This window comes from Nanorana parkeri, unplaced genomic scaffold (assembly GCF_000935625.1).
Source record: "Nanorana parkeri isolate BGI_ZX_2015 unplaced genomic scaffold, ASM93562v1 scaffold836, whole genome shotgun sequence".
Classification (NCBI taxonomy): Eukaryota; Metazoa; Chordata; class Amphibia; order Anura; family Dicroglossidae; genus Nanorana; species Nanorana parkeri.
In genome coordinates, this window is record NW_017307104.1 from 365,086 (window position 1) to 376,596 (window position 11,511).

General features: G+C 44.0%; 2 protein-coding genes across 2 annotated transcripts in view; one reads left to right on the top strand and one right to left on the bottom strand.

Moving 5' to 3' along the window:
* The window catches only part of NDUFA7 (NADH:ubiquinone oxidoreductase subunit A7), an 18,236-nt gene extending 13,029 nt beyond the window's left edge, over positions 1 to 5,207 (bottom strand). Inside the window, exon 1 of the mRNA XM_018565352.1 lies at positions 5,104 to 5,207. Within this exon, the coding sequence (XP_018420854.1) occupies positions 5,104 to 5,154 (51 nt within the window). The 5' untranslated portion in view covers positions 5,155 to 5,207. The remainder of the gene's footprint in view (positions 1 to 5,103) is intronic.
* A 610-nt stretch (positions 5,208 to 5,817) lies between these two features.
* Positions 5,818 to 11,203, top strand: RPS28 (ribosomal protein S28). Its single transcript, XM_018565353.1, has 4 exons — positions 5,818 to 5,905; positions 8,211 to 8,258; positions 10,260 to 10,390; positions 11,164 to 11,203. Exons 1-3 carry the CDS (start codon positions 5,867 to 5,869, stop codon positions 10,380 to 10,382), a joined length of 210 nt encoding a protein of 69 aa, XP_018420855.1. The 5' UTR covers positions 5,818 to 5,866; the 3' UTR covers positions 10,383 to 10,390; positions 11,164 to 11,203.
* The last annotated feature ends 308 nt before the right edge of the window (positions 11,204 to 11,511 follow it).

Below are 11,511 nucleotides of genomic sequence, written 5' to 3' on the forward strand. Positions count from 1 at the left end.
AGGGGAAAGTGCAGGGGAAGCCCCGCAAGAAAAAAAAAAATGAACAGCCAGGTTGTCCTAAAAAAGTAACTGCACGGATCTATCTCCAGCTCCCTGGGGAGCCAGATCCTGCCTGCATGAGAGATATATAACCATGGACTATCTCATGCCTGTCACTCTCAGGAGATGCACAGATCTGGCAGAAAGGTTTGGACTGGGATCAAAAAAATTTGTTAATACAGGAAGTACATTTTGGGGTGTGTTGGCTTCTGCTGGGAGGGGCTTGTCCTCTGAGGCTTGTACTTACACCAAAAAAGGGAAGGGCTCAGAGCCTGCCAAACCCAAGACCAAACTGCACCCATGTGGAGAGAAACCCACTTAGAGGTGCATAAACCAAGCCAAGTACCCTTTAACCCACCAAAGCAGGTCCCCAACAAGAAGGGTAGAGGGGACTTGTCAACTGTAGATCCGCCTACCTTGGAGCTGGTGCCTTGAACCCCCAGAATAGGAGAAGCAGCCTGTGATAGAGTCAGGCGGCGTGGCACACCCCTTGCCAGCTGGACTTATGCCCCTGCCCCACTCCTCTTTGCCATTGTGGATTGCTGGCAAAGCATAGTATTCATGTCCTGCTCTAACACCGCTTGCCCTCTGCCCGAGAGCCCAACGGGTCATCCGTCAATTCCTCTAGCTGGACACTCCGGGGGACTCCATCTCCATGGCTTTCCATGGCCGAGCAGTTGCATCCCAGCCTTCCATCACCAAGTGCAATGCAAAGTGTCAGATGCAGTGGTGTAAAGCACGCCGCCACGGACTCGAGAACAGGAGACGTGTTCTCTGGAGTGACAAATCACGCTTCTCTGTCCGGCAATCCAATGGACGTGTCTGGGTTTGGCGGTTGCCAGGAGAACGGTACTTGCCTGACTGCATTGTGCCAAGTGTAAAGTTTGATGGAGGGGGGATTATGGTGTGGGGTTGTTTTTCAGGGGTTGGGCTTGGCCCCTTAGTTCCAGTGAAGTGAACTCTTAAGGCATCAGCATACCAAGAAATTTTGGACAATTTCATGCTCCCAACCTTTTGGGAACAGTTTGGGGATGGCCCCTTCCTGTTCCAACATGACTGCGCATTAGTACACAAAGCAAGGTCCATAACGACATGGATGAGTGAGTTTGGGGTGAAGGAACTTGACTGGCCTGCACAGAGTCCTGACCTCAACCCGATAGAACACCTTTGGGATGAATAAGAGCGGAGAATGCGAGCCAGGCCTTCTCGTCCAACATCAGTACCTGTCCTCACAGATGCGCTTCTGGAAGAATGGTCAAACATTACAATAGACACACTCCTAAACCTTGCGGACAGCCTTCCAGAAGAGTTGAAGCTGTTATAGTGGCAAAGGGCGGCCAACTCAATATTGAACACTACGGACTAAGACTGGGATGCCATTAAAAGTTCATGTGCGTGTAAAGGCAGGCGTCCCAATACTTTTGGTAAATATATATATATATATATATATATCTCATTTTTTTATGGGTCGTTTGTGTGCGCTGATTGCCACTGGAGCAGGGAGGCTGAGAGGCACTTGTGTGCAGTGTGGAGTAGCGATGAAGGAAGTGTGCAGGAAGGGCTGGCCGCACACGATGACAGGGTGAAAGACAGTGGGTCAATACATCGGGTGGTGTGTGAAGTTACTTCTATTGGCAATGCGTTTTCGGAGCCCCTGACCACACAGCAAAGGAGTCTTTATATCTCCATATACTAAACATCATCAAATACAAAGAAGTGAAGCTGCTGCTGGCTCTGTGACTGTCACTGTCTGCGATCACCCCTTGCTGTGATGACAGGACTGTGACCACCTAATCTGCTGTTGAGGGTCTGCTTCAGACCACGAGGGACCCATCAACAGCAGTAACTCAAAGCACTGGTACCTTCACGGACCAGCGCGCATTGTACCGCATGACGGGATTATCTCGGCGCTGGTCGTTAACGAACTGAACAATCATGACAGCATGATCCCGTCAGCGGTCAGGAAGTGTTAAAGTATTTACATATTCTTAAAAAGCAGTAAAACAGCTTTAAAGTAGAACTCGTTATTTTCTTTCAATTGTTGTTTTTCTCTAATAAAAAAATGTATGAAGTTCTACTTACCCTCTCCACGCACCAGTGCTGTTCCCAACTTCCTGCTTGATTCAACGCTGGCAGTCCTCTTAGGCAGAATAAAAATGACCGTCTCTCTGACCAATTTTCCGTGAGCCCAGCTTGTCTTTACAATAGCAGTCGTGAGTGTGTTTACATTTTCTAACCGTGCAACTACTTTCGTGTAAAAGTGATTTAGGTGGCAGTACAGCTATCAGTTCTACAGTGTTCTAAAGCTGAGGGCCCCTCAGCATGTCTCCTGGGCTAACCTGTGCCCTATGGGAGTCTGTGGCATCTATAAACATCCTTTAGGATGGGGTCGGAGATCTCTACTGTAATGTATAAACCTGGAGGTGCTCAGCTTCAAGCACTTACATTTTCAGAACTGTCAAACCCTGGCTGCTGTGGCCAGATAGCAAATCCAAAACTGTTTGTCAGCAATGAGTGGGTTCAGTTTCGGCATATCGTTGAAGAAGCTTATTACAGTGAATGAAATGCTTGCAGACACCAGGACTCAGATTCTGTATTCACTCAAATAATTTGCCCTCAATCATCTGGGGGTCTGTGTGAAAATGATAACATAGCAGCTGGGTCAGGAGAAGCCGGTATATAGTAGAATAACCAGAAGTAGAATAAGTGTTGAATTCCTGTCAATCTTGCAGCACAATGACTAGAAGTAATAGAACGGCTAAGAGACAGAGGGGGTGGGGGCAAACATTTATGTCATTATTGTAAATTGAAAAAAGGGTTCATATTAAAAATTAGTAACAGGGTCTCTTTAAAGCAGACAGTCAGTTGCGATATACCTGTTGATCTGGGCTATGTAATGGGTAGATCACGACCTCAACGGGCCTCCAACTCAGCAGGTGTGCAGAGCCAGGATCTGATCAGCCCGTTCCTAGTTTTAAAAAATTTTTTTGCGGGTGCATGGAACTTTAAGGCATGACACATTAGGAATCTACCCAACGAAGTTTCATCTTTTATATTTAGCAGAAAATGTGGAAATTATATTTTTATGTGTAATAAAAAAATGTGTTTACATTTTAAAGTCATGCAAGGATGGATAGATATTGGCCTTACTTAGCGGATGATTTAAAAATCATCCACCCCAACATATGCTGGCCGAATGCCATTACATGCAGCAGCCTGTCCTTTTCCATGGGAGTACGCGGCTGTACGCCGCCCTACGCTCACCCCAACTGCCCGTACTCGTATGCTGACAGGATGGATCCTGTCTGCATCCGAGCAGGGACCCACGCACAGACGGGCAGTTGAAGTGAGCGTAGGGCGGCCGCGTATTCCCATAGAGAAGGACGGGGGCTGTGTACGAATCACATGCAGCACCTGTCCTTCCCGTGAACGACCCGATACAACCGTGCACGCAGCACGGATCTGTACGGGTCGACCTTTTCTCGTGTGAATGAGGGCCAAGTGCATCTGAAGCCAAACTTTTTTTTTGTTTCCCTCTTTTGGAAGGAATGAAGAAGGATTAGAACTAGGGCTGCAACAATGAATTGATTCAAATCGATGAGAATCGTCAATGATTCTCATTATCGATTAGTTAATTTTCGATTAGTTGCCACAGCCACTCTGCTTCACTATTCTCCTCCTCACTGGGAGCCGCTGCCAGAGGGGACACAGAGCACTGCAGCCGGTGCCCAGCGGGGAGTAGAGGCCGCTGTGCCTCATCATCCCCCCCCCCCCCTGCTGCCCTTTGCCTCTGATGCTGACCACAATCCTTCTATGCTGCCCCTGTTCCTCCGCTGCTATGCCCCCTTTTCTGCCGGCAATAGAAAGCCGACATCAATGGCACCCCAAATGCACTTCCCACCTGCAGCGTGATCGCATGCACTGGGATGTGCGGTACTGTAATGCCGTGAGTTCCAGTGAGATGTGATTGAAAAAAAAATGTGCATGCAGGTTCATTCTAAAATCAACTTTATGATTTTAACACTCCATTCGTATTTCTTTTTAAATAAAAAAAAGATGGTATTTAATTTTTTTATATCTGATCAAAAAAATACATTTGGCCAAATAATCGTTTGTGAAAATATGTTAGTTGCAGCCCTAATTAGAACACCTGTCAGGTTTTTATTGCCAATGGCAAAAAGTCAGCACACAAACAATTAAGGCCTCAGATATTTACAAAGGTCAAAAAGCAAAAATTACATAGAACAAACAACATAGTGCAAAGAGAAAAGCTAAACCACTCTTTTCTTTGCGCTATGTAAACATCCAAAGTTTTAACAGTTTGTGTGATGGCCATTTTTGGCATTGGATTTAAATGGCATAACCAAAAGGCCACACACCATCTAGCTGGCATAGAAAAAGATACATGTGTTGATTGGTTTTTTTTTTTGTCCAGGTTTTTATTACCTAAGAGCCGCACAGGCCACCAAGCCACCTTGAGACATCAGGGCGCCAACCCAGAACACCACAAAATATATAGCTTCATATTATTTTGTATTGCTGTATAATGTATTGCTGTAGTCCTTACTCCCTATCCTGGCTGCCTCTCCTCACTATTCTCCCCCCCCCCCAAAAAAAAAAAAAAATAATAATAATTGTAGCACTAGAGTGTTTGGGTTTCACTTGAAGAAAAGGTGGCACCCTCCCTTTAGCTAGAGCTACAAAGAAATTTGACTACATTTCGACGTTTTATGAAATTGCAAACATTGCAAATGAGCCGTTTAAACATAAATATACCCCTACTTGAACTGTCTGCCACCTAACTTGTCATTTAAAAGCAATGTAACAAGTGGACACGTTCACATGGTCCCAAGTATAAGATTAGGGTCACACGCAGCCAGCATATTAGCAGAAAAGGTGAACGGACAAAGAACGCGATTGTTGCAACTCTACAGCCAAAAAGTTGTAAACACGGTCACAGACATTCTTGCTTTTTTTTTTTTTTTTTTAATCCTGTACATTCGGTTAAGTTCCACTGCCTAGTCAAAAAAGAGAACATAAGGTTATGATTAGGCGAAACATTACCCCAGACGCCCAGTTCCGCAACCTCTGGATAAATCTTGTAGCAGAAGACATCTCTCTTGTCAAGGACACGCAGGGTGGAACATTCAAATGCACTGTCTAAAAGAGGCGGACCTAATTACGCCTCCGACTGGTGGCGTCACATCCGGTGACTTGCCAGTTGCAGATTTTGATCTGTTGGAGCTAGTGCGCGTGTGCCAGCCATCTCAGTGTTTGAATCTACATCGAGTTATCGAGCTTCCGTCACGGCGCCTGCGTGGCTTCACAACCCCATTAAGTGCTACAACCCCCTCACTGCGCCTGCGCGGTCACCCAAAAGCGCGCCCAACCGATGACAAAGCATTTATTCTGACAGTGGCATGGCTAACGCATGTGTACTAGCGCCATCTGGTTTAAATCTCCCCCTGGCAGCTACTGGCAAGTCACCACATGTGACGTCACCAGTTGGAGCTCTCGACGAGTTGGAGCTTACATATTCTACTTCCGGTCTTCAGTAAGATGGCAGCCAGCTTGTGCAACTTTAAAATCATCGTAATCATAAGGGTCACAACCCTTCTTGTTGACACAGAAACCGATAAGTCAGTTAATTTCGTGCAACTGTAAAGTGAGTTTCTAGTCACCGTTAGCTATCACATGCATTTTTACCGGCTGAGCCACCAAGAACAGGCTATGCCTAAACATCATTAGCCCCGCCCAGTCTCTCGGAGAGCTATAAAAGAGTGCTGGGGAAACACGTGATCCTCTCTTCTTACTAAAATCCGCCATCATGGACACAGGCCGCGTGCAGCCGATCAAGCTCGCTCGGGTATTTCATGCTTCCCTGTTGATGTGTTTAGCTGTAGTAATGTCTCGTTTCTGGCGCTCTGTGCCAGTTAGTATGTACAGGATTGTAGCTTTTTGGGCAAAAGGACATTGATCTGGTACCGTTTGCCTGTGGCCGTGTCTGGCCTCTTGGACATGGGCAGAGTCTTCATTTTGTAAAAGATGGTGGAAGTAATCATGCCATGTGCCGTGTCTGACTTGGTGCAACTTTGATTAGTACACTGCGATAGAAATGTTGAGAGAATGATGAAGTGGGGCGTAACTAAAATCTAATCCCGAAGCTGCATGTTGCCTTTCACGTTTGCTGTAGTGATTTCTAGTTGCTGACGCGCTGCAAGCATCTTTTTATCACTTCCTGTGCATTGACTGAATAGTATACTTATTCCCGGTGGGGACAAACAAGTATTTCAGGCAGGCCTTCACTGCTCGGATCCACCTTGGCTCCCTGCAACACCTTACCTTTACGCAGTGTAAATTGGGGGGGGGGTTGCCTTTCGTAGAATGTGTCTCTGATCCTACCGTCATGTTCTCTATCACATATCCACACTTGAGGCTGCAGGTTCAGGGGCTTTCACTGGGCAGGCGGTGGACCTGGGGCCAGTTGGGGGACTTGGGCTGGGGTAGGGCATCATATCAGGACAACGCTGGATTCACAGGGTATGCAAGTATGTTTTTTGGTGAGAGCCCAGCATAACGTAACAGGTAAGAGGGTTAAAGGGGGCTTCCCCTTTAACATTCTCTCCCCATAGGCATTTTTCATTGTGGTCACAAAGGGGTTGAAGCACCGGCATGGTAATCCAGTGTTTAGTTGTGTGGCTTGTGTCCCTTAAGTTGCAGCAGTGAGTTACAGCGCCTTCTGTTACAGCCCAGGCATTTTTACTTATATATTTTGTTTTTATATTCATAGAGTGTACACTCCATTCATGTCTTTGTATTGCAGAGTCGTGACATCCAATGGCAGTTGTCTGCATTTTACCACAGCCCACTGCACCTCACAGCTGAGGTGTCAACGGTGCACATAGAAAGCAATGGTCTTCTATGTGCTTGGCGTTGGTGTGGGAAATAGGGCTGGAACAACTAATTGCTAAAATCGATGACAACGATTCTTATTGATTTGTAAACGATTCTCATCGATTAGTTGAATTCTCTTCCCCGCCGCCGCTCTGCTCCTCTGTTCTCCTCCCTGCTGGTGCTGGCTTGCAGCGGTCTGTTACTTTCAATTCCTGCTGCTCTCCCCGCCTGTATCGCCAGAGGCAGTGGGTATGCAGATCACTGCTGCCCATCGTGCCCCCACTTCTGCTGAGGTGGGGAAAAATGTCATTTTATGTTTTGACCTGACAAAATTCTGCTGCGGTGGCACTCCAAAAAAGCCTCCCACCCACAGTGTGATCACCCGCACGGTACCACATTGCTGTGCGATTGCAAAAAATGTGCATGGGTTTTATTTTGAAGTAAACTGTAACACTGCATTTGTGTATTTTAAATTAGAGCTGCAACTGTTATCATCGATTGGTTGAGGGAGAGCTATTTTATACAACCAATCGATTAGTTTGAAAAATAATCGGCCAATTAATCGATTACAAAATAATTAGTTGCAGCCTTAAAGTGACATTAAACCCTCAGATTTTTTAACATAAAATACTGTAATGTGTGCCTTACTGTAATCCATGGTAGTTTCCCTTCTCTTTGCTGCTCTTCCTTTTTAAATCCTTATCTCTTCTCATGGTGGGCAGAACTTCTGTTTTGCAGCAGACTGCCTGTCTCTGAAATGGATACATGGTGTCTGTGAAGGTTCTGAGCCAGCACTACAGGAAGAGGCACTCAGCTGCAAAGGGAAGTTTCCCCCCTAGCATGAGAACAGATACAGATTTAAAAGGAAGGGAAACTACCATGGATTACAGTAAGGCGCACATTAAAGTATTTTATGTTAAAAAATCTGAGTTTAATGTCGCCTTAAGTAATTTAGCAACTGAATGCTGCCAGTCACCATGTAATGAGCAACTTTACTGAGGGCTCATTCACACTAGCCACCTCATGACTACTGTTGCCATTTGACTATACTATGAGTGTAAAAGTGCAACTGTGGTCAGTCCTTATCTAATGAATGTGATCTATGCATCGGCTCTTCTTGGCTTCATTTGGGCATTTTTGTTTAAGTTGTGACACTCTCATTGATGCAGTAATATATCAAATAGTTTTTGCCCTGTATTGCTTTACCTAATTTATCATTTGCCTACAGTTTGCTTTATTGCATTTACCATTGTTTTGAAATGTCTATTTTCTTGTAGGTAACTAAAGTTCTTGGGAGAACTGGATCCCAGGGGCAGTGTACTCAGGTTGGTGTCTGTCAGTGTTTTGTTGGCAGCTAGATATTTTAGCAGACTGGATTGATATGTAAAGATTGCGTACCAATCTACAGTTGGCTAAAATATCTAGTTTAATATCTTGATTGACTGAATAGATTACAAAAATGTTTGTAGCTGCTATAAAGTTTAAAAAGGCTTTTCATGTTTGAGGAAAGCTTTATGCAAACCTATTTGTTCTGTTAGATCATTTTCAATGGTATATTTATCTGTTAAGTGCAAAGAAACCTGCTGACCCTGCAAGAAATCCAGTGAGCACCTAACTTCCTGTAGTCTGATCCTAAAATATTTCAGGAATCCATTTCATGTTAACTTTAACCTGTCCTGGCCACCACTTGTGCCAGCACAAATTTGGAATATTGGATGGGACAGATGGAAGTTGCATTATTTTGATAGTAAAACTATGCAGCATTCCTTTTACGTGTTATCTTTTCTTTGTACTTGCCCTAAAAAAAAAATGCTTTGCCAAAAAAAAGTTCCAAGGGTAAGCAGTTTTCGCAATTTATCTTCCAGATCTGTGTATCTCCTGAGTGACAGGTCTAAACAGCCCCCTGATATTTCCCACTTAAAATAGAATAAGAAATTGAGGACACAAAGTCCTCAATCTCTTTATCTGCAGCCTCTGTTCTAAATGAATGGAAAGCAGAGGCCTCCTATTCATTCAGAAACTATTTACTATCATCCAGTTTCTGAATGGGGAGGAGCCTCTGTACTACTCCCCATTCAGACGACCCCCCTCGAAAAAGTAGAATTTCTAACTGAACCTCTCATGCTGCCCTGGAAGATGAATTGGGAAAACATAAGTTGGGTACCTGGTAAATGTAATTTGTTTCCAGGAATCTTCCAAGGCAACACAGATTCCTGCCCTGCTTTTTAAGTGGTGTGGTTTAATATGAATTTCAGTGTTACTGTCTGGTGGTCCTTTCTGCCTTCGGTTCTATCGTAATACTGAGGTGGTTAGGAGAGACAGCCCCTTTTCTTCTAATTGGGGATGATGCGTTTCAGGTGTGGGTGGATCCTTTCAGATGCTGCTCTTAAAGATTCCTGCAGACGGTTACCTAACTTATGTTTTTGGTCACTGGCCCCCTCAAGTTGCCTGCACCACTCAAACCTGTGGGTAAAGGGTGGTGACCTGTCCTTGACAGTACTCCAAATTAGTGAATGCTTCTCTCCACAGTAGGCAAATGTTGCCTCAAACTCTTTTCAAGGGCTTATTCAGGGTTGCACGCTACAATTCAGTCCCATGAGGTAGTTCCAATGGATCCTGTGAAATCTTTGGCTATCCTATAAGATTTGACACAGCAGACTATGGCTATTAATCCTGTTGGGGGAGGTAGAACAGGGCTTTTCCCATATTGTAAGAAAGTCCATAGGAAAATGGTCAGATTTAAAAAATGAAGCGCCTAAACATGCTATACAAGAGTTCACATGAATGCCATTTGCTTGGTCAGAAATATCCTTACACATAAGTGTTATATGGCAAGCATCATGAGTCTATTGATGCCATTGAACAGGTTGGGAATCTCAAGCATCTTTGTTTAGTGGTGAGAATGGGAGTCAAGTTTCCCACCTTCAGTTCTGAGCACTTTGTTCAGGCTCTCCAGCACTAAGAATTTTTACCAAGGTGATTGCAAAAGCTTAGGCTCCTTTGTGGTTACAGGGCATGTCAGTGGTCTCCTATCTGGATGATCTGCTGTTATTTGCCACTGAGACCTGGTCTGCTACTGGCTCACTTGGAGAGTCTTGGTTGGCTCCTAAACCCACAAGTCAATTATTCATCCTTCTCGGGTAGTACTTTTTTGGGATTTGAAAAAATTACTAGTTCAGAAGGGGTGTGGAAGAAACTATTAAAGCTGCTGTGGAAGTATGTGCAGGTACTTTCATAAAACAAAGATGGCTGCTAGCAGGTATAAAGTGGCAGACCTTTTGTGTACATGCAATACTCGCATATAACTTTTATTTTTGCTCTTGTAGGTCCGTGTTGAGTTTATGGATGATACCAACCGTTCCATCATAAGAAATGTAAAGGGCCCTGTTCGTGAGGGAGATGTACTGACGCTGTTGGAATCTGAGCGTGAAGCTAGAAGATTACGCTAGCATGCCTTGTACGTAACCTTTCAATACACTTAACTTTGCTCAGGGAAGTGTGTATAAAGCTTGGTGACATATACTAATGATTTAAATGCTTCTAACTCTTGTAATTCGGGTACAAGGACCCCACTATGCAAGTTTAAATGTTTACCATAAGACCTTTACAGTGACATCTTAAAGCTTAACTAAAAATCTATTTGTAGCTTATCAGTGGTTTGATGTAGTGGCTGAACTAATTTCTTCGCATGGTGATCCTGCCAGTAAGACACCTAATAGGCAACACTAACTCATTGCACTGTATCTATAGGCCAGTCCTATGCTTTTTTCTATATTTTACAAAACAGCAGTTTTGTAGTAACAGAAGATGGCTATGAATGCCAATATCGCTATTTGACATCACAGTGTGCACAGGCTGTTAAAAGGACACTCACCATTTGTGATTAAGCAGTGCATGGCAATTTTACTTTTTTTTTTCTTGAAATGCTCCTAAAAAATGGAGCACTGCTCAGCATAGGTTTAGAAATATTTTAATGGCATTGTAGAATAGCAGTATGCAAAACTGAATGCATGTGTTACAAAGCCTGTGGGTGGTTGAGCTTTCATTGGCAGTCTTCCAACTTAATTTTTGGGTGACAGACTTTTTTAGTGCTCATGTAAAACTTTTTCTATACTCCTACCAAGCAGTAAATGTTTGCAGGATCAGGTGCTGTAAGCACAAGTAAAATGTGAGAATACTAAGGCTTTAGATGGCTCTATGTAGACTGATCTACTTTCTTGTCTTTTTCAGATAAACGTGCATCAATGGACCTTGCAACATCTTTGTATTTTGGCTGAAAATAAACGTATTAAACGTATGCTTGGTTGCTTTAATTCAGGGGTGCCCACAATTTTGTTGGATTTACTTTTTATGAGTAGCTCAGAGCATGAGATCTTCCAACAAATGGCACTGCAAGGCAGCTCCCACAACAGAACACGGAGGGTGTGACTGATGAATGCACTGTACTAATGTGAATGGACCTAGCACTCTTATCAATTGGAGAGGTAAACTATGGGACTATTACCTATAATGGCCAAATCCATTAAAGGAGAAATATGGGGTCAGGGACTTTTTAACAAAAAACCTTCCTAAAGCTCC